General features: G+C 40.1%; 1 protein-coding gene across 1 annotated transcript; it reads left to right on the forward strand.

Moving 5' to 3' along the window:
* Window positions 1–295: 295 nt before the first annotated feature.
* Window positions 296–22,900, forward strand: anapc1 (anaphase promoting complex subunit 1). The gene is made up of 53 exons (XM_057048425.1): window positions 296–503; window positions 1,001–1,240; window positions 1,396–1,560; window positions 1,656–1,698; window positions 1,784–1,881; window positions 1,978–2,060; window positions 2,187–2,260; window positions 2,345–2,490; window positions 2,571–2,728; window positions 2,963–3,091; window positions 3,192–3,410; window positions 3,492–3,587; window positions 3,704–3,794; window positions 4,151–4,216; window positions 4,311–4,448; window positions 4,770–4,913; window positions 5,424–5,484; window positions 6,622–6,677; window positions 6,771–6,902; window positions 7,077–7,151; window positions 7,498–7,620; window positions 7,857–8,026; window positions 9,047–9,138; window positions 9,468–9,616; window positions 10,165–10,243; window positions 10,865–10,901; window positions 11,428–11,495; window positions 11,686–11,864; window positions 12,272–12,358; window positions 12,433–12,572; window positions 12,915–13,033; window positions 13,189–13,319; window positions 13,466–13,606; window positions 14,834–14,986; window positions 15,199–15,280; window positions 15,515–15,606; window positions 15,814–15,948; window positions 16,061–16,143; window positions 16,402–16,480; window positions 16,591–16,665; window positions 17,026–17,078; window positions 17,206–17,353; window positions 17,458–17,651; window positions 17,757–17,843; window positions 17,948–18,065; window positions 18,513–18,590; window positions 18,725–18,792; window positions 18,997–19,135; window positions 20,050–20,136; window positions 21,026–21,121; window positions 21,224–21,413; window positions 21,903–22,034; window positions 22,351–22,900. The coding sequence occupies exons 2-53, from the start codon at window positions 1,025–1,027 to the stop codon at window positions 22,491–22,493; spliced, it is 5,937 nt and encodes a 1,978-aa protein (XP_056904405.1). The 5' UTR covers window positions 296–503; window positions 1,001–1,024; the 3' UTR covers window positions 22,494–22,900.
* Window positions 22,901–22,966: the final 66 nt, after the last annotated feature.

A 22,966-nucleotide genomic window follows, 5' to 3' on the forward strand; every position in this document is an offset into this window, starting at 1 on the left:
CCACCACTTCCCCACTAAATATCAACTGATCAGCTGGGGTGACAGTGAACTATACAACACTTAATATAATCACCTTTATGGTCAAGGCCGCCTTGTATGAGACACAATGATTAGCCTCAACATTAATCCAGGCTTACTTTCAACCGATGCACTGGAAATGGTGCCCAGTCATTTCCACAAGTCATTTTTTTCGGACTTTGTCCTAAACTTTACTCGCTCAACCATCACAGCGGGGTGGCGAGCTGACGCCCCCGCCGGAGACACCCCGCTGACCGGCCCTGTGCTAAGCTCCTCCCCATTGGCTGAGTCGTGGAGGAAGAGGATGTCGGGACGGCAATGATGTCCGCGCTGATTTGAAAACTGCTTTAGCCCAAAAAGGAGTTTGGCTTCTCTATCCGACCTATTTCATGCTGTCACTTGGGGCTACGTTGTGTTTAAAGACGCACTGGAAGAAAGAACGACAAAGACCCCGCGACAAAAGCTAGACTTTTCTTTATTATGAGGTAAGCGGCTAACTGTCTCCCCGCTAGCTCAAAGTTAGCTTGGGCTAACCCCAGCTAGCGTATACAAGCCAATAAAAAACAAGGGAAGGCTGCGAGATTTTAGCGTTAGCATGCTAAAGCTATAATACTTTTTAGCCCCTACCCCAGGTAACGCTAGCTAACTGTCAACATGTTACTTTATGTCCTATAAAATCACATGAACTCGTTAGAGCCGAGTTTTAGACGGGTTTTGAGTTTTAAAGACAAGGAAAGCGTTTTGGAATATGTATATATATATATACTGTCGCAAACTGTCATAATAATCCCGAAAACATATGACAACAAGGTAAGGATGAGTCACCTATTGGGTAATTTAAAGCCTTCTTAAATCACATTACAAAAGTGCTTTAATGGTAACACTACCAGTATTTTTTATCTGTCTGGTTGCTGAAGATTGTTGTGATCGAGGTATGACCAAAGATCTTCTCTAAAGGAGTTTCTTCATGTCTTCATGTCAGAAATAATGCTGATATCTGGAACTCATGTCGGAAGTTGTGTATGAAGAGACAGCCACAATGATTGCAGCAGGGGAATTGCAGTCGTTTGTCCCGTTTGGACGTGAACACTGCAGGAACCATCCAAATGCCTTCAACCTGCAGCTGAGAGAGCTCCAGCCTGCATCAGAGCTCTGGTCCTCAGATGGTGCTGCTGGCCTGGTGGGATCCTTGCAAGAAGTTAGCCTACAAGAGAAAGAAGGGGTTGGACTGCATTGTTCTTACTGCCAAAAAGATTCAACTTTTACATATATGGATAGCTCATATTTTGTTAACTCTTAAAGTCAACGGAGCAGAAAGCAGAAATCTAGCAATGTCGCTTTTGTGTGTAATATTTAATTGAATGGTTTCATTGGTAGGAGTCCTGGCAGTTAAGGAAAGGCTGCACTGGGGCTGGTGAAGAGGATATAGAGTTTGAAGAGGAGCTGTATACAGCAGGAACTGTGGTGGTCTGGAGCCAGGGCAGTCGGAACCAAGCCTCCAATGTGTACAAGGCCTTTACCGTTGACAGCCCTGTGCAGCAGGTAGGCTACTGGATATTGTTTTAAGAATATTTTAAAGCAGCATTCTTTGAAAAAGAATTTCCAAGTTCAAATGGGCTTCCTTCTTTGTTTGACAGGCCTTATGGTGTGATTTTGCTGTTCCTCAGGCTAAAAAGAATGGTATTCCATTATCTATCTTTTTATATAATCAAGCTATTAAAGTTTAAATCAACTCTTCAAATGCTACATTGGATTTTTTTTGCAGAGGAAGAAGTGGAGAAAACCGTTTGCATCGTTCAAAGCGCCTGTATCAATGTCCACACGATGACTGGGAAGGATTTCATCCCGCCACTGCCCTTTCCGGTGAGAGAGGGGAAGCTGATCCGAGCCAGAAATGAGTTGAAAATCTCCGACAAACATCTTAATTTAAATTCACCTTTACGTCTGTGTTTCATCCAGGTCTCCAAAGTTTGGGTGACAAAATTTGGACTTTTGTTAGAAAGAAAAAACACAGCAACGGAGGCACAATTCTGTCCCCCCGGGTACGCAAAGCATCACAATCTAACCCCCCACACACAAATAACACATGAAAGGATTGTGAAATGATGCAGTTGCACACAAACAACTGGGATTTGGCAGCTTACAGAATTGTTTCTTGTCCTCTAAAGGGAACCTCTGCCCACAATTTTCAGCATGCTTCATCCTTTGGATGAGATTGCTCCAGTTGTGTGTAAACCAGGAGGTAACGCGTCTGCATTCTTTCCCTTTCTGCTCCTCTCTGTCTGAATCAGATGTCCTATTTAATTCCACCCTCTGTGGTTTCTAGGTCATTTTGAGGGGTCACGTGTGCAGTATGCCTCGGATGCCACCATGACCATCGTGTTCAGCTGTTGTCAGCCCTCTCTGGTCGTTTCTTATGACACGGTCCAGGCAATACACTCTGTTTGGGTTTTACGCAAGGTCACGTGTGATGTAAGAGATCTCACACACACACACACAAGTGCATAAACACAAATACAGCCGTCTGTACTCTATTTCCTTTACCACTCAAGGAGCGTTCGTCAGTGTTGCGGTGCCCAGTCGATCCAGTCGGAACACCATTACGTCTGATGGCGTCAGGATTTCTGACCTCTCACCTTCGTAACATGTCCAACCTGGACTCTCCTTGTGGGGTTGGGGCACATGGGCTTGGTTCTGGAACTGGTCCAAGGTTTGTGATACGTTGTTTCTTTTTCTGAATATATTATGAAAGAATCAGTCTTGCAGATATAAGTGTTTTGGGCCTTTTTGGTCAAATAAAGGTAATGTCACTATTTTCTGGATGTATTTACATTTACAGTGAAAAAGCCACTAAAATATAGCAAAAAGGCCATTTCTGTCTGAGACCAGTGAAAGGATCTCAGTATTGTCCATTTCCGGGTCCTTTTCTTCTTTTTTCATGTAGTTGTACAGTCGGCACCACGCCTCCTCTCCACTGCAGCCCTTTACACAGTCACCAGAGCAGGATGACAACATCTTCGCCTGGATATCACTCGCGGATTCACTCTCCATTATCCAACATGGCTGCCCTCAGGTAAGAGTGCTTATTGTGAAGAAATCATCCAAATGTGACGTCATTTGGAGTTGGTACCAGAGTTCATTCGAGTGTTCTGATCGTTTTTCTCTCTTTTAAGCCGCGCTCATTCCCCAGGCATGGCAGCTCCCTCCTTTTCAAGCACGTCTCGTTTCAACGCGTCTTTCCACAGCCCGCACCCCAGGGGTCAGAACAGCGTGTTGCCTTCCCCCAACAGCACGATCAATGAAACCATGCTGGTGCCGGAGATGGCGCCGATCATACCTGACCTCTGCATGGAGCAGGTGTGGAGCGAGACAGTAACAGCTGGCTGTTGCAGGTAAAACAACTGCCCCCCCCCCCCTGCAAAAAAAAATCTGCTGACGATTTACGCCCTTGTCACGTATATTTATTCCTGCAGGGAGTTGAACAGCCAGGCGTCTAAAGTCTTCCTGACCTCTGATTTCTGTGAAAACCGCTACCTCTGTTTCCTGGTGGAATCTCATCAACACCTAAGGTCAACAGTTAATGTTAATATCAGCCACATTTCAAACAGCACACCCCTTCTTTTCACCGTGGATAACTATTACACCTTTAATGACCTTTAAAAGATTTTCTAAATCGTTTCTACAGATGTGTGAAGTTTATTGAGAGCAACGATACATCTCAGTTCATCTTTGCCTCTGTCACAACCATCCCTGCCAAGGATGCAGAGCCGCTCCAGGTGATTTAGTTTTATAGTTTATTAATATCCAAACAGTGCATCGTTAGGAAGGGAATTAAATATTGTGATCATTTCCAGTTAGACCTTTTAATGTTTACGGTTTTCTGCTATTTGCCAGATCAGCGCCCATGATATATAAAAAATGGATATATAAAAAATCTTATAGATGTGGACTTTATGATATACATATGTTGGGAAATATCAACTTTAGTGGATTTAGGAGGGTATTTTGTTGTGTGACTTATTGTTAATGTAGTATGTTGAATTCTTGTATTCTTGTATGACACTTGTTCAAGCTGCAATTTATGTTTTAGGCAGTTTTTACCATTGCACTTTTTTTTTCCTCCTAACAACAGACAATAGATGCCATGTTGATTCTTGAGGCTTGTGGAAGTCTGGTGCTGTATACTGGGATCACCCGGGTAAGCAGTAAGACTCATTTTAATTTAATTTAAACTGTAGTTTTCCACAATATTGCTATGAACTCTGTTCTGTGTGATCTTTGAATTTCTCTAGGTCAGTAAAGTGTTTGTTTCGGGCCTCTTCTCATCTAACTTCAGCCTCCCAAATCACCTCTCTCATCCGAATGCCCCCGTGGACAATGTTAGCACACCGGCTAATGCTGGCAGTCGGCACCTCCAAAGACTAGACGAGGTGAGGATTACGTCTTGTGTATCCAAAGGTTCTGTGTGTTAACATATCTGGGTGCCTTGAGCCGAGATGTTCCCTGGCACCATTCCCTGGCCGCTGAAATTCTTGTCTTGTAAACAGTTTCCAGAAAAATATAATTCTATTCTTTGTAATGTCCGGGAATTCATTGGATCTTGCAGCGTTACATATTGTACATTCTCTTGTTTATTCTTTTGTTTTACAGTTATTACTGACTTTTATGTGACCCAATTGTGGCTGCTCACTTACTGTTTTTCTCTCATTTTCCCAGTTTTTGCATCACTTCTCTGTTTTGCCCTCTTTCAGGCTGCTATGCCCTCACCAGTTTCAGAGCTCAGGGGTCTAAACGTTAAACACCACGAAGCTTCGTTTTTGGAAGATTACACCTTCCAACAGGCCTCACCCTGCATCCGTGCCTTACGGGATCCGGTTTCAAACAGGGTCACACTGGTAGGGTCATTTCAGTTAATGTGGGTGTATTTGTGTCTTGAAGGGAAATTTAGAATGAGATTGCACGGAAAGTATCACGTTACTTGAAATTGACCATAAAACTGCACAAAATGTCCGAAAGCTATAGTGCCTTAAGTTTTCCAGCTCCAGACTTGATAAAATATACCAGGTTTTATGTATTTTGAATAATAATATTGCATAATAGTAGAAGTGTAAGTGTGGCTAAAATTCATTTTGTTTCTGTGTCTTTTTAGTCAGGTGGTTGTTGCATTGTTAAGGACCTCCTGAGACGCTTAAATAGAAACATATCACTGTAAATATGTTAGCATCAGGCTTGCTTTGCTTGTAAAAAACAATTATGTGGTGTTTCTTATTTTCCTCTCTGCTATCAGTGAAGATTTACAATGTAGATAAGCACAATTTTTTTCCATCAGACAGAGCTAATCCGGCCATATTGATTTGAAATTGGACTGAAAGTGTATAAATTGAATTTATCTGCCGTCTGTGTAGGAGCTAAGCAGTGGCGTGATGCTGAGGATTTCCATTCCTGAGATTGCTACCTCAGAACTTGGTGAGTGGACGCAAACTGTATAATGACAATGCTTCTAGTTGTTGATGCCAGAAACAATCTACACAGGTTGGTTTAGTGGTTGGATGGGTCGGAAATATTGGTTTTGAGGGCTGATCAAAATTGCTGATGACATAATTTAGATAAATTCAATATGCTTTCAAACGCAGCTTCCTGCTGATGGTCAGACTGTGACATCAGTAAAGATTCTATATGTACCTTCTAGATAAGGTCAGCTGCATCTCAACACCAGAAATAATGTGTACATCTTTTAATCTGCTTCTTATCCCAACTATGGGTGGTAAATATGCTTTTTATATTTTTATATCAAATGTGACTTAACTCAGAAGGTTATCTCCTTTTGGAAATTGGCTTTTCACAAATAAATTGTAAATTAACATTTTAGCGCAAGTAAATGATTTAAAACAGCTGGGAAGGATTATGATTGTGGATTAATTGAGTGTTACTGTAATATCTGTTTGGAAATGTCTTGTGATAATCCATCTACTCCTAAATTCATAACAGGTCTATCTTTATACATAAGCTGTGGTATATGTACAATGCGGTAGAGCAAAGATTACCCATCTACCTGTGTGTGTGTGAGTGTTTATTTCCATGAAATCGTGGCATATTAATTTGAAGCCTTAAATTAATTTTTAATCTGTTTTTATATTTCAGTCAAAACTCCCAGATGACCATTTGCAAAAAAAAACTGAACGATAAGATATAAGGCTTGTGAAACACTCTCAGGTTATCTAGAACTGTAAAATTTCTGATAGTGTTTAGATCTACAATCAAGTCCACTACTCATCTGTTCTGACCAAACCAGGTTTCTCTCTGTTGAAAGTCTGTGTCTGTGTGTTGCTCTCCTTTATTAATAAATCCTCTGGACTTGCATTTCTCACCCTAATTAAGTGGTATCCATCCACCTTTCTATTGACTTTCTTTCTTTTTTTTCTTTTTTTTAACCAATGATGTCCAATTAAGATATCCTGGTAAAGGTGATTAGAAGTCTTATTAGTCAGAATTGAAAAGAGTAACACTAATTGCTGTGGTATCAGTGGTTCTCATTTAATGTCCTCGTTCATTTTTTTTTTAACTTTAAGCCAAAAGTTACCTTTTTCTTTTGATACATTTCAGTGAGGAAATGCCTTCAGGCGATTCGTTTCATCTTGCCCAAAGACGCTGCCATGAAGGTTTGTCAACATGTACTAGAATCCCTTTTAATTAAAAAGAAATATGACTTTTCACTGACTGATATGATACGTTCTGTTCCTGTTATATTGCAGGTTTTGGTTAAGTGGTATAACATCTACAATGCCCCCGGTGGTCCCAGTGCTCACGCAGAGTGGAACCAGTTTGTCACATGTTTCATGACATTAATGGGCTACAACACTGAACGCCTCACGTGGACGCGAAATGTGAGTCAGTCAAGAGTCTTCACAATTTGTATTTGTGGAGACACTCTGTCAAAAATCAACTTTAGAAAATGTCCAGTGGAACTGATAATGAAATAAATCTATAATGTAATGTCCAAGTTCTTATTTGACCCTGAAATGTTTTATTTTTTTCATCTGTCCTTCTCCCCACCGAAGCTACACTTTAAATTGCCTCTCTCACCGGTGATTGCTGCAAAGAAAGCTCGTCCTTCTGACGGAGGCTCTGACGAGGTGTGTCATGAACATCTGATCCTTTATCTTGATGTTATTGTCTCGTCCAAATTGACCCGCAGTCTCAGAAGGCTGGCCCAGGTTAGAGGAGTCTCAACTGCAGTGGAGGTTCAGAAAACACGATGAGAAACTTTCAAACTATATACTCAGATTCAAATAACCCAGATCTCCACAGATTAAAAAGAAAAAGACAATATTCTGGGAATGTCTTTAGATGCTCTCAATATATTTAAATCACAAATTGAAAATTATTGGAACTTGCTTATAAGTTTAAAATGCAAATGTGGCCTTTCCAGAAAGCCCTGATAATAATAATAATTTATTTTTATTTCTTTACCCTCTCAAGGACTGGGACTACCTACTGGTGTCTAATTACCACCGTCAGTTAAATTCCCAGCCGGTCTCCGGCCCGGTCGATGCTAGTGTTTCCAGCAATACATGCAGAACTGACACTGGCGAGTTGCCCACTGTAAGTAACTGACTTTTCGTGGTTCTGATGCTGCAATACTTGATTTCCCAACATTTTATGTTTTAAAACGTTTTTTGTTTGTACCTTTTTTTTGGAGTTTGATGTTAATTTTTGGAAACTTGTTCACAAACTGCAAACCTGCCATGTTGTTTTTAAAGGCCAGATTAGCCTTACAAAAAAAGGGTCTTGGGAATGTAAAAACTGAATCAAAGGATTCCACCTTTGGTATTTTGCAGATGTCTGCTCCCACCAGTTCATCTCTGAAGCTGGACAGTTCAGCTCCACTCTTCCCTCACATCCCAGGGCTTTTCTACGTTCTTCACCTGCTCTATCAGGAACTGCAACTAAATGAGTTGCAGAGAGAAACGGCTGCGTCGCTGGTCTGTCTGTTACAGCAGCTGGCCAGGTAATAGCTACCTGTTTTCATATTTTATCCTACCGTTTGGGATTATAAAGAAGAGGGAGGTATAGAGTACAAAAATGATTATGGATCTGATGATTATTAAAAAAAATACCTTTCTTCCCTATGAGAATCTGGGCTTCATAATTCTAGAAAGTGATGGCGGCAGTTTTTACCAATCTTTTCTCTTGTGCCTGTACATGTGTACAAGTCTGAAATGATTTGTACCTATAGCAACCAGCCTGAACACGATGTCAAGTGAGCGCTGTGATTGGTGAGAATGACAGTAAATGAACAGGTTAAGTGGGAGGGTTTGGAACGCTTCAGACTAATTGGTTCCTTGTTAAATTGTGGACTGCATTTTATTGCAGTTTTTTTAAAATATTATTTAAATAAGAGGAAAGTTCTTTTGAATTTTTAAGGGAATGCAATACACACAAATATAAAGTTACATTTACCTTAGATCACCTTGTATCTTCAGACTATTCTTGTAGAAGACTTTTGGAAGTGGCAAAATTAAAACAAATCAATGGTGTTGTGTGGCCATTAGTATTGTAAAAATCAATGCACTAGAATCTGTCTAAAAAAATTTAAAAGGATATGATGAAAAAAAAGGATTAAGAAAAGCAAAACAATTTAAGATTCATCCCAGAGGAATCTTTTACTGAATTGAATCACTGCTTATTAATTCTTCACACATAAACATATGCAATTGAGGTTGTTGGTTGGTTGCACTAAGATTAAAAGCAATTGATTATTTGAAGCAGAAGGCTAATGACTCAGAGCTAGTTTCCTGCTTCTTTTTTTACACAATAATTGTGTTAAATTACTTTTCAGAAGCAAATTGGATGCTAGGGAGTGTTTTGTCTACACTACTGCAGCAAAATGCAATAATTGAAAATTAGACATACTTGTTCATTCAGTGGGTGAAGTGAAGGACAAAAATCACTGCTGTATATTGTCAGCATATGTGATTAAATCTGCCATTGTATCAGAATGTATGTAATGTTTTTCCCTTTTCTGCAGAGATCTCCAGTTGGAAGAGTATGTGGATCTTTACTGGAGAGATTACCCTTCATTAATTATTGGCTGCAATGAGACCTGCATCATTGACCAGAGTAAGGCTCCTTTTTAACAGTCTTGTATGAGTTATCAAATCAGGAAACAGACCAGACATTTTGAATTAAGGCTAAATGGTCTGCAGCTGAAGAACTGATAAATTGGAGTCTGAATTTTAATTTACCGGTAAGAGTTACCAGAAATCAGCGTAAGTACTGATGCTCTCTGTCATCCCCCAAAAATGAAACCCAAAATGAAACAGACATTTTTATCTTGCAGGTGAAAGATTTTTCTTGGTTATACTTTTATTCTAACACAGCAGAGCTGAGCAATGATGGAGTAATGTTGTGATGTGTTCCCTAATGCCTATCGTCTGGTCCATCCTCAGCGCTCTTTGCTCAGATGCAGCGTCTGTCCTTCCTGAGGACGGAGCCTCCTTGTGTGCTCGGCTGGCTCAGTAATTGTTTGCGGGGTGACAATATGGAGCCATTCCCCTACCTACCTGGCATTTGTTGGAGGACCAGGCTGCTGGTTTTGGTACAACTAAACATTCATTCTAAACTTTTGTCTTGTCTTCTTAATAATAAACACTCCACTGTCTGTGCTGTCTTAGTTGGTCACCGTTTCTTAGACTTTCTGCTAAGCAAGTGAGGGTAAAGAGGTCAGTTTTAGTAGAGACAGTTAGATAATCTATTTGTGTACCATGTAACTGATTTATTTTTCTGTACATACTATAGATAAAGAGCAATTATGAAGTGGTATGGCTGGAGATACAGTATGTACTGTACATGTGTGATTAGTATTTTTGCGGTTATTTTCCTGACAGATGAGAGAGAGTGTTGAGTTCAAGATAAACAGTGGAAACCCTTCAGATTCATGGTTAACTATTGGAAAAAAATGTTTTTCCTTGTTTTGCCTTACATCACATATTACACACACACACACACACATATATATATATATATATATATGTGTGTACCTTCCACAGGTAAAGCACCTAGATGGGATGAAATAAATGTAGGTTAAAAAATGGGAGCTTCTGTATTGGTCATGGTCCTGAAAATATGCCTGTGTTTTCTTCTCAGAGTTATGCTCTTTACATCACTGGAGATGAAAATGCTACTTCAACTGATATTTCAAAATACCTGGCCAAGGTCTCCGCAGGTATTTTTTTTATCATTTACCTTGGGGGATCATTGTAAATGTTTGGTGTAGCCCTCTCATTGTTTGTCTGCATTTGTGCACATGTATTGACAAGCTGTCATTATTGCATCTCAGCCCCATCAGTTCCTGCTTCAGGCTCCTATAACACAGAAAGAAAGGTGAATTATAATGACGCAGGTTCACCGGTCACTTGACTTTGCTTGTTTTTGCTTTGACAAAAGGCAAAGCAGTATATTGCTGAGGTGACAGCAATTGCTGGAGGTATGACAGAGAAGTGGTCATTGACTTTGTGGGAATTCTCTCCCTGCTTTATCTTGACATTTTTCAGCAACAAAACAAAACCAAACGTGCACACGTGACCTGCTGTCCTCCACTCATCTGGAACAAATTGTCACCTTCATTTAACCTGTAGATGGAGTGCCTCTTCTGTTCAGTACCACATTTTAGCAACAATTGAAAATACTCCAGTTCGCTCAGATTAGGTGTTTCCTTCAAGTGCAGTGTAAATGTGTTGGGTATAATTTAACAGGGTAAAATGAGAAAAGACCAGTAAACCCATTGACCTTTTTTTTACCTGCTGTCTCTCTTATCTCTATCTTTATCATTATTCTCTTCCCACAGGTCAGAAGTCTCGCACAAGTGATGTGCTGTATAAAAGGTACTTCAACTTATAAATAGAGAAAATAACAATACTTACAAGTTCTTACTCATTATGAAAGATATTTTTACTGTATATTTTTATTTAAAATTTTATTCGTAAAGAACAGAACTAAAAAAAAAAGCACATCAGATTTGTGAATTTATATCATTTACCTTATTTTGTATTATTTGAGTAATAGCTTATTACTATGATTTGATCAAATGCATTAATGCTCTTGAGCAACTGATTTTGGTCACCATCCAGATCCAGATTCTTCTTTTTGAATTAAATTTGCCACCAGTTCATCCAAAAAAGGGAACTGTAGAAGTCTGCATGCATATACGGTATTTAAAAAAGTTTCAAGACCAGATTGTGGTAGTTCTGAAACCATTTTTCATACATCATTGTATGAAAAATCATGAAAATAATTTTTTGAGTAGTTTGAAAGAGATTTAAGAATTTTAAGTTTCTTTCATTTCCATTTTATATTTTCTTCACTTGTTGTTTGAACATTGTATGTGTGATTTTTGCTTTTTGAATCTAGACCAAGCAACCTGAAGATCTGCAGTGGGAACCTGGCTGAGCAGCTGGTGGTCTGGCTCACCTCAGAGGGTAAGAGTCAGCAGGTGTTTAAGAAATCTAAAATGGAATGTGCAAGAGAAGGTATTATTAGAAATGTAGACATTTCATACTTCACACTTCATAATTTTGATGATCTAAACAAGTTTAATTCAGTGCAGGCAGTCTTCAACTGAAAGTCACTTGTTTTATTTTCTCCTGATTGTTTTACTTCGTGATTTAGGCTTCACCTTAAAGGACCTGGAGTCTGTCCCCTTTGGGGTGGCGTTGCCCATCAGGGAGGCCATCTATCGTTGCCGGGAGCAGCCGTGCCCTGACTGGTCAGAGGATGTTTGCTTGCTCATTGGACGACAGGATCTGACCAAACAAGCCCATAAAATGACGCTGGCGAAGAGCAAATCTGTGAGTGAAACAGCTACCGTACTCTTGATCCTGGCTGCTAGAATTCATGTTCCACTAACTGTGGTCACAATGTAATATTGTATGAATGACCCCGACTCACCTGCCATTGTTTATGAAATGTTGAAGCAGAACAAATTTATTTGCTGCTTGAGCTCAGACCATAGAGGGAGATACTGTATATGCTTAGTTTAACACATTTTGCTGTGTTGTCAGAAGGGCCCATTTTGCTTACAAGCAATGCATCTGCAAAAATGATTAACTCACTTATAATTAATTACATATATGAAAAGGCTTCTGTCTAGCTGAATTAATTTGAAATGATTTAGAGCCAAAATTGATTTATTTTTATACCAATATTAGTTTGGTGGGTAGCTTTAACTTGAATGTGTGGAATAAATTGTCTCCAGTCTGTTGGTTCTGGGGTACCCCTGGAGCCTCCTGCAACAACAGAGCCAGATGAGGAAGAAGACGGGATGTCAGACATTATTCAAGCGGTACCCAGTGCTTTAATCACTTTTACCTCTCAACAGAAAGTCAGTAGAGGCCTGAGTTCAACTTTTTATTCCAGGTCACAGGACTAATCTGGAGTCATGATCTTAGAGTCCAAGAAGTTAGGAGGCTTTTGCAGAGTTCCAGGCCAGTGAGGGTCAACGTGGTCCAGTTACCGGAGGTTTCTGACCATGAGTACATAGAAGAGAAAGAGAACAAGTGAGTATCACTTTTTTGTTTGCCCCGACTAGTGTTTTTCAGCAAAATTGAGACAAAATCTGAAATTATAATGTATAATTTTTTTATCCCGTCAGTTGGTTTTTTCCCACCTAGGAAAAAACATTCTGAAAATGGATCAGTTTTCAGCTGTAGATCTCGTACTTGTCTCAAGCTCTGTCCTCTCCTGGACTCTATCTTAGGAGAAATCATTTGGGTGCCTCCTGTAATCATGGGTGGCCGTCATCTTCTGTCAATTATATAGATTATTTTGACTCAGAGTCTGTACGTGTTCCGGAGTTTGATTTACCTGATCTTTACATAAACGCCTTGTGTCTTCTTCAGACTCCTGCAGCTGTGCCAGAGGACCATGGCACTACCTGTTGGCCGAGGCTTCTTTACGCTCTTCTCCTATCAACCGGTACCAACGGACCCTTTACCTCTTCCAAAACTCAACCTTACAGGTAATTTTAGTGTATTGATGTTTAACTCGCATAAAATGCCTGGTTTATAGACTGGCTATGGTTCGTACATATTACGTTGAGTCCATGTATAATGCACCCATCTTTGCACAACCTCGGGATTTTTTGTACAAATGTTTTTTTTTTATTCTGCAAAGGCCGAGCCCCTCCAAGGAACACTACAGTAGATCTGAACAGCGGGAATATTGATGTTCCTCCCAACATGACCAGCTGGGCCAGCTTCCATAATGGGGTAGCTGCTGGACTCAAAATAGCTCCTGCTTCACAGGTCTGTGTCAGCATTTGTGGTCATTAGGCCGTTTTGAAAGTAAAAACATAATACATGCTAGTCAATAATAAACATTATTTTTATTTTCAAAAAGAAATTTTTGCTCCACTTTATTTTTACATTGCAAACTTGCTCCTTTTTTTTAGGTGGATTCAGCCTGGATAGCCTACAACAAGCCAAAGAGCCCTGAGCTTGCCAATGAATATGCAGGCTTTCTTATGGCTCTGGGCCTCAATGGCCACCTCACTAAGCTAGCCACGCTCAACATACATGACTACCTCACTAAGGTACAGAGTGCTAAACACACTTAGATCTTTACGCAGCTCACACCTTGGCTTAGTGATAATTGTCGATATTTTTTCTTGTCACTACCCTGTCCTCATTTAACACACACACAATTACACATTGTTTTCTATATGACAGTAAATGAGAGATGTAAAGTTGTATGAGAAGCGAGGCAGTTAGTCAAAATGAAACTTAGTCCTCTGAGAACTTCGAACTGAGTTGAATCGTCCCACCTTTCATGTGAGAAAAACAACAGGATGGCGCATGTCAAACCATGTTTTTGCCAGATTACAAAAGACTAGATTCTAGAAATGCGGTTTAAGATAGAGTAACCATTCTGCCTCATTGAAACACAGACAAAGCTGGCCCTGCAATTTAACTCCTATGAAAGAACAAAAGAATTATCATTGCAATTAAGTCCTTATTTGCAATTTCTTTACATTTTTTTTACAGTTTAGATCAGAGGCTGTTTAAATCTATCTGACATCATTGCATATATTTTATTTATTTATTTTATATAAATTATGCTTTTCAACTGAATTCAAAAGATGAACACAAATTACATAGATCAGTTTGTCGTCCTTGAATGTTGTCTTTTACTAACACTGACGACGAACGTTTGCACACAAGAGTCTAGCGTAAAAAGAGGTTGGTTTCAGAATTTCTGTGTTTGTGTGACGCTTTTCTGTGACATACTTTCTATCAGTTCATTAGAATTTTCTATGGCTGTGGTTTTTGAGAGGATGTGGAGGTGTTTCTGCATTCATCTTCTGAGCATTCCAGTTTTTCAGCTAGATACCTTTTGCAAAATACAGGTGAAGACTGTGGCATTGTTTGTCATAGTTTACCTGTGGTTTTACTATTCGTGTGTAATATGCTTAGCATGTTGTAGAATTGATTAAGACAAGTATATTTCTCCTCTGAAGAAAATCCAATTAAATTTTGGGTCTAGTTTATTCAGAAGTCAGAAAACACACAGACACACACATATTCCTACCCTAACCCTACCCATCACAACAAATGCTATTCGTTTATATTACATATTAGAATCTTTACCCTAATAAGCAAGGCTTAACCCTCAAAGAGACTTTTAACGTAGTGAGAACCAGCCAAAATGACCTTACATCCCCAAAATGTCCCTTCTCTGAAAGTAAAATACATGTTTTGGTCTTCAATTTTCTAAAGATCTACAGTTACTTAACAACTTTCTTTCTGTTTGACACCATCAGGGCCACGAGATGACCAGCATTGGGCTTCTTCTTGGTGTGTCTTCAGCCAAACTGGGCACCATGGACATGTCAATTACTCGCCTGCTTAGCATACACATCCCTGCACTTCTTCCACCCACTTCCACCGAGTTGGATGTTCCACACAACGTTCAGGTATTTTAAAGAGTGGGGAGGATATTTAGAAGAAAACAATAGATTTGGGCAGTCAAACTTTGGTATACATGGTGATTATGTGGATTACATGGCTGATAGCGTGTCGGTGTTCATTATTCCACACGAGTGTGGAAAAACGCACAATTATATACATACACAAATAGAAATTAAATTCTGAATGGGCTTTTAAATTCCTGTTTTCTGTTCTGCAGGTTGCTGCTGTAATTGGTATTGGGCTGGTGTACCAGGGAACAGGACACAGACACAATGCTGAAGTCTTGCTTTCTGAGATAGGTCTGTGTCTGTGTCTGTGAGCGTGTGTTACATTTCATCTCCTAGATTTGTATGCTTATTTGCCTTTCAAGTTCTCTGAATTCTTAGAATTAATATGTTAACTGAACAGCTGTGTCTTAATATTTTTCACTGCCTGATTACTTATATAAAATGCTTACATAAAAGTCACAGTTGGGAAAAAAACATAGCCAAACTTGCCTAACCTGGGTTTTCTTCATAACATTGGATTCTTAGGTCGTCCGCCTGGACCAGAGATGGAGTACTGCACGGACAGAGAATCATACTCGTTAGCTGCTGGTCTGGCCTTGGGCATGGTCTGCCTCGGGGTAACTCACACCAACAATCTGTTATTCTCATGTCTGTGTCAGTGTAACTGCACAGTTTCTTCTGCCGGAATAGATTACATACTTTAAAGGATTATATCTACTTTTTTTTTTTTTTTTGCTTCTTCCTATTTTTTACTCTAATTGTTGTGTCAATTTTATGATCATTTTCCCTGCAACCGCCATGTCTTTATTTTTATTTTTTTGTAGCATGGCAGTAACCTGATTGGAATGACAGACCTGAATGTCCCAGAACAGTTGTACCAGTATATGGTGGGGGGTCACCGCAGAGCTCAGGCTGGAGCCAGCAGGGAGAGACACAAATCTCCAAGCTACCAGATCAAGGTAATTGGATAGATCCTTGTCTCATTTTGTAATTTCTGTTCTTTTTATCTAATAAATAGTTATGTTTTCAACAAGAGAAAAACATTTTCAAATGTGAATACTTTATTTCCAGGAGGGTGACACTATAAACGTAGATGTGACATGCCCCGGTGCCACGTTGGCCCTTGCCATGATCTACCTCAAGACCAACAACAGGTGTCTGTTTGGAAGAAGTGCTTAATTGTTGGCCATAGTCATCATCTAGTTCTCATCAGCTAAGCATTGCGCAAATCTTACCTCACAGGGATCAAATCAAAACTTTATTTTTCAGTAACTGTAGTTGTAGTTTCCTGGTTTTGGTCAAGAGGTTCCTCTGTTTTTTAGTCCTCATATAATGCTGTCTGTGTATTGGTTGAGAGTTTTGCAAAGGTGGACATTAACACCTTCTTGTCTCTTCCTGTTTTTGCTCGCTAGTGCGATAGCTGATTGGCTGAAACCTCCAGATACCTGGTTCCTACTGGATTTTATCAAGCCCGAGTTCTTGCTGTTGAGGGTTAGTGTGCCACTATGAGAGTGTGTGCTCATACACATTTTCCTGTCTGTGCTTTTGCCACCTTTCTATGGTCTGTCTGCCTGATATCCTGTCTTTCTTTGTCCTCACAGACTCTTGCTCGGAGTATAATCATGTGGGATGAAATCCTGCCTAATGCTGAGTGGGTCAAGAGCAATATGCCTCAGGTGAGAACACACACATTCACACAGATTGCTCTGACAAATTTTAAACACCAAGTCACTCTGACATGTAAAGAATTTTGTCTAGTAAAAGTTCTTTCTCTCACTTATTCAAGAGATTCAGTAATTTTAGTGATTGATGTTGATTTTTTTGAGCCTTTACAGTATTTGATATTATGGTTAACCTCACTGCACCAGCAAATCTGCTCTAAATCACACTGAATTCTTTTGAAACAGAAACAATTTGTTTGGATGTACGGTAATTGTTCACCAGTTGATATTCACTGGGATTTGTTCAAAACCAGCAGGAAAAAACATTTGGGTCACTAACATGTAAGCCTTGATTGTTTTGGGGTTTTCTTCTAGATTATAAGAGAGTCAGTTGACCCTTTAGAAGACATCAACGTGGAGACAATGACGTGAGTGCTCCGTCATTACCGTACATCTTCTCCTTTGGCATCACTTCATTGTTACGTTAAAACATAAAATAAGAGAATCAACTTAAATTTTATCCCATCTCTGACATGTTATGTGTTTTTTCCTCAGCCAAGTTCAGGACTACATAACTGCGGGGGCTTGTTTGGCATTGGGTTTACGCTTTGCTGGCTCTGCAAACTCTGACGCCTTTGACTGTCTGTATGAGTTTGCAAGAACCTTTATGAAGAACATGTTCTTTGCTAGCACACCTGCTGTTGTAAGTGCTTAAGTTGATGATCAAGGGTCATTGTTATATATTTTTGGCTTTAAGTTTTTTTCTTTTCTTCGGGCTGTTGACATATCAACATGTCCCTGTAACAGACAGGCTACTACAATCTACAGACTGGTCTGTCAATGATTCTGCTGGCCATGTCCATGGTGATGTCTGGCACTGGGAACCTGAAGGTTTTGCAGCTCTGTCGCTTCTTACACAAGCGAACTGGTGGTGAGATGAACTACGGATTCCACATGGCTCATCACATGGCTTTGGGTCTCCTTTTCTTGGGAGGAGGCAGGTAAGTTTTGTGCTCACGTATACTTCTGTCGTTCCAGAACCAACGACAGGTTAGTATTCATCTACAATGAAGGTGTTCAAGGTGTTTGATCTTATTTTGCTTCAGATACACTTTGAGTACTTCAAATTCAGCCATTGCTGCTCTCTTGTGTGCATTGTATCCACACTTCCCAGCTCACAGTACTGACAACCGGTGAGAATAAAGTGTTGATTTTTTTTGTTAATATTGTTTATTCCTGGAATTTTCTCTCTTAGGTAACTGCAGTAATCAAAACTTTTCTACTCATATTTTTGCAGGTACCACCTGCAGGCCTTGCGTCACCTGGCTGTTCTGGCTGCAGAGCCACGCCTGCTTGTCCCTGTGGATGTTGACAACCTAAAACCATGCTATGCCCTGTTAGAAGTCACCTATAAGGTGAATTGGGGGGGATTGGCAACGAAGAATTGGAAAAATAAATCAACAAAAATGTGCATTCCCAAACATAAAGTTACTTCTGTTACGTGCAAATATTTAACTTGTACCTCACACGATCCTTTCTGTCTTAAACACTAGGGGGCAGGCTTTACTGTGGGACTTTAAGACATAGAACGCTGTACACCAGATACACACTAACATCATTTATCACGTTGCTTTTGCCTTTCTCCTCATTATCCTGATTTTGTAGCTCTGTAATTTGTTCTTTGGTGTATAAAAAAGTTGAACTCTATAAAACCTACATCATTTGAAAGATGAAAGAGAAAAGCAAATGTGCAACAGGCCTCTTCTCTGAGGAGCAACTGACACGCACTCATTACATAGTGCTGTTGGAGCTTTCCATCATGGAAGTATAGTTGAGTTATTCTGTTGCCACCTTTGTTTCAGAAAACAAGATGGTACGATGAGACGACGATAGAGTTGATGGCTCCCACGTTGCTTCCTGAGTTGCACCTTCTCAAACGGGTGAAGTCTGACAGCACTTTTTGCTTGAGTATTTTTTGCTGGGGCTGGATTAGTCGATTCTATCTGCCAGGCACATTATTTGTAGATGATGTTAGCATGTTCTTACCTTTTTGTTAATTTTTACTGTGTTTCAGGTGAAGGTGAAGGGACCGAGATACTGGGAACTGTCTGTAGATCTCAGCAAAGACACACAGCATCTAAAGTATGAGAATACTTTTTTATTTTTTTTATTTTTTATATATAATCGGTTGACCACAAACGTGTTAATTGAAACCACAGGTTTCCAGCAGTCACTCATCAATAAAAGCAGTCTTTATCCTTAATGAGCAGGTCTAATCTTATCTATTTATTTGATTGCACCTGTGTTGATTGATTAAAGGGACACTATTTATATATTTTTCCTCAGGTCCATCCTGTCCAGAGATGGAGTGCTGTACGTGAAGCTTCGTGCTGGTCAGTTGCCCTATAAAGATGACCCTCAAGGCTGGAAGAGCCTGCTGGCTTCCACCGTTAACCAACGCAACTCTGGAGTTCAAGCTTTCAAGGTGAGATTGGTGAAATGGTCTTACCGTGGAAGAAAGAAACAATACCTATTCAAAGACCCCAAATAAACATAACAGCAATGTAATGGACCACTGGTGTGGACGGCATTAAGACATGAAGGTGAAGCTGGTCTCTGCTCTACCCATCATGGATGGTCATGAGATCACTGATGCCTCAGAGTAGCTTCCCTAGAATTTTTTCTCGGCCCTTCAGACATGTGAAACAAGTAGAGTAGCTGCTCCCTTGTGTTAAAACGGAGCAAAGGACTTGTGGTTTGAGCATCTGATTGGGATAATTCTTGTTTTGCCTAAAAGGTTCGGCAACATAATGGAGTAATCGACACCACCACCACCTCTGGCCGCTCTGGTGTAAATTAGTGTCTGATCTTTACAGGGTTTCCAGATATAAGCACAATATATGCATCTCAATTGCATAAATTTATCACTTGTCAGTAATACAAAACAATTATTGTAAGTTATGATCATAAGTTTGATTTTGCCTTCTAAAATAATCATCTTTGATAAGTTTGCTTTGTACCGAAGCAACACATTTAAGAGCATCTCTCCCGAAACACAGTCCAAGCAGAAGTGAATGGAATTGAATTGTGCTCCTCCCCAGTGGTTTGTCAGGTTGTCACTGCTGGTTCACTGGGCAGCTGAGAGCTGACAGACTATTACTGGATACCTGATGGCCTCAGTGTTTGCCGTCAGCACACCTGCAGGTCTGATCAGGGTGGACAAAAAACCTCAATTTATTCCACCTGTTCTCTCTTATTACTGTTATGCCTGTATGTCTTTCAGCTTCCTTCCCTTTGCTAATTCTCCTTGTCCCTTTGTGGTGACCATTGTTCATATCTTCTGCATTCCCCCCCCCCACTACTCAGGATTTAAAATATTTTTCGGTTATGTTTCTGCAGCCTGAAGCCATCTCCACTTTCACCTCGGAGCCTGCCTTGATTTCCTTTGCCAAATTTTTCTGTAAAACATCTGAAGACAACAATTTTGTAAGTTCAGACATTGAAATCGACGTACATGAATGTTCCTGGAGTTATTTTACTGTCCGCAGTTAGCCTGGGCCGTGTTTGATGTGTCTAAAACCCAGAATTACAGAATCATGGCTTACTTTGAACCGTGTTATTTAGATGTATACATCACAACAGAATGATGTGTGGCCAAGTTTAAAGGATTGAACTCAGGGTTAACTCGTCATAATCCATCCTTTGTAAGTTAAAATGTAAAAGCAGAGTGCTCTTTCAGTGTTGAGCTGCACAAATAGGCACTTTCTGTTAAAACACATATGATCATGCTTGTATGATACATTTAGACTGTTGCTCACGCAAATAATTCACAGTTAGGAGGTGAATGATTAAAAATGGTGGAGAGAAGGTTGAAATTTTGCACATTCCATGATTTTTATAAAATAAAGATGCATGCAGCATAAAAGCTTTATTGAGCTTATATTCAGTACCTTTAATTTGCCTTTTATATTCATGTCAAGTTTCTCTGACGTGACTCCTTCAGAAGGTCATAAACACTTTCAACAGAATTGTCCTGTTCACTGCTTAATTTGCTTATTAATCACTTGACTCCTGATTTCTAAGTAAAGAGGCTGCTTCATCGCAGCTACAGGGTAATTTCTGTTGGATTGTTGGAGGTCATGCTTTCCAGCCTTCCTATTAAACTGGAAACTTTTTCCTATTTTCTAGCATAACGCTTTATAATTGAATTTAACAACTTGGAGAATTCAATAATGGCAGTTATTTAGAATTTGTTTTGCACCATATACAGTTTGTACATATTTTAATAGAGAAGTACAACATGTGTTTGATATTTACTTTGTAGAGTCTTTTTCAGCGTATGTGTTTTGAGCACAATTTCTGGGCTGTTTTGCAGAGAGCAGATTCCCTGCTGCTGTTCTCTGCAATGCTGTATGAATGTGTGACACAGGAATGTCCAGAGATGCTGCCTACATATATTGCTATTGAGCAGGTAACACAAACATGCGTAAACTGACTTCCTGAATGCAACCTGGACAAGCACAAGACATTATTAAATGTATGTTGCGTTCATGATTCCTGCTGTGTTGCTCAGGCAGTTCGTGCTGTGAGTCGGGGCGACCTGCTGCAGACCTTCCCCCTGTGGCAGCTGCGTCTGGTTGTTGAGCTGTGGAACAGCAGAGTGATGCGCGGCCCCGCTAAACACCACGACGCCCTGCTCACCTCCGAGTTTCTGCCTGTCATGAAGAACATGGTGGACGTGGCATTAGACACCTGGCTCAAAGGTGAGACAGGGCAGAAGATGGATGCAATTTGGTTTCAAACCACACGTGTACATTTTCTTACATCTTCAGATGTCACCTGACTGAATGCGTGTCCTGAATTGTTCTTGTGCAGCACAGTCATGTCAGGACAGGCTGTGTACTACACACTGAACAATCACATTTGATCAAAGACTTGTGCTCACACACAATCAAAGTAATACCTGTTTTTGGTGGTGTGGCAAACAGGTGAAGTATTGTAGTTGGACACGACTGTAATCACGAAAACAAGTCAAAGGTATCATCATGCCTCTTCACACCTGCAGCACTATGGTGCTAATTTATGATTATCAGCTCTCGTCACTTTTATCTATTATTACAATTCTGATTCTGAAAATTCGATGCAGAGTGGAACTTTCAGTACCTTGGGATTTAATTTTCTGCCTAACTGCTGGAGCACTTAAACCTCAAAAGCAACACACTTGTTTTCCCGATTTGTCTTTTCATTCCCAGGTAATAGCTCAGTTTTGAGGTCATATTTGAGGGGTGAAGCCCTCCCCAAGAGTGCCCTGTCCACCATGCTGGCCTGCTTTCTGGTGTACCGCTCCATCCCCTGTCTCCGCCACACTCACATACAGCTGGAGGGTAGGACAATCATATTTCATTTAAACTGATGAAATTCTTCCATAAATGTAGTGGGAAAGAAACCCTTGCTGTTTTATGCCAAGCTACACATCTTATCTTATTGTTTCCCTCTCAAATTTATCTTATGACTCCATTAAACTGCTCCACTGTGGAAAACCTTTCTCCATCTTGAGTAGCCATAACTGTGGCAATCTGTATATATTAAGATGAATTCTTATGTCAGTAATAGAGTTTTTGCCTTGTAATACTTCCTAAAACTGTGTATTACATCTTATTGTTTTGGGTTAAGAATGATCTGAAGGTCTCTCTCCTGCAGGCTGCCGCTCCCTCGGAGATTTGTTGTCACGTAGCAGCCAGATGGGCGTCCCTGTCAGAGACTTGCTGAGGCTGGCACCAGTTCTTTTGGGTTCTGCGTCTGGGCCACAGTTCTTGCAGAGCGTCCCACTGCAGGCATTTTGATCATCCTGATGTTTGGTCCTTGGATTACAGGACCACTCTGATAGACACTGTTCACGGCTTCACAATGGGTGTGTGACTGATGTCTGATTTTTAGCTGAGCACTGAAGAAGTAGGTCTTGAGGTCTTGTGGCTCACTCTCTCTCTCTGGAGGACTGTTTAAAAATGTTACATTCATGCCTAAAACAACTCCACAATGTGGGGTTTTATGGCAACTGTGGCTGAAATCTTCCCTGAGGCACCAGAGATGGACAGAACAAACCAGTCTGTGGAAATTCAAAATGATTTTGGCTGTACAGTAAGTGAACCAGAGAGCAATTCTTTGTTAAAAAGATTCCAATAAAAATAGAACATTTACATTTTCTGGTACTTTTATAGTCAGGTCAGTAAATAAATTGGACAATGACACATTTTTTTTGTACGGTACCTTAATTCTCTGGGAAGAAATGGTTGAAATCGTGGTGTGACTAAAGAAA

Source organism: Takifugu flavidus, chromosome 11 (assembly GCF_003711565.1).
Source record: "Takifugu flavidus isolate HTHZ2018 chromosome 11, ASM371156v2, whole genome shotgun sequence".
Lineage (NCBI taxonomy): Eukaryota > Metazoa > Chordata > Actinopteri > Tetraodontiformes > Tetraodontidae > Takifugu > Takifugu flavidus.

What these genes read in the sequence shown, in the direction of transcription:
- anapc1 (XM_057048425.1), top strand. Translation starts at nt 1,025, where the DNA reads ATGTCGGAAGTTGTGTATGAAGAGACAGCCACAATGATTGCAGCAGGG. An exon ending in AGTGATGTGCTGTATAAAAG is followed by an intron (nt 10,902 to 11,427) that starts GTACTTCAACTT and finishes TTTTGAATCTAG; the next exon opens with ACCAAGCAACCTGAAGATCT. An exon ending in TGTTAGAAGTCACCTATAAG is followed by an intron (nt 18,066 to 18,512) that starts GTGAATTGGGGG and finishes CCTTTGTTTCAG; the next exon opens with AAAACAAGATGGTACGATGA.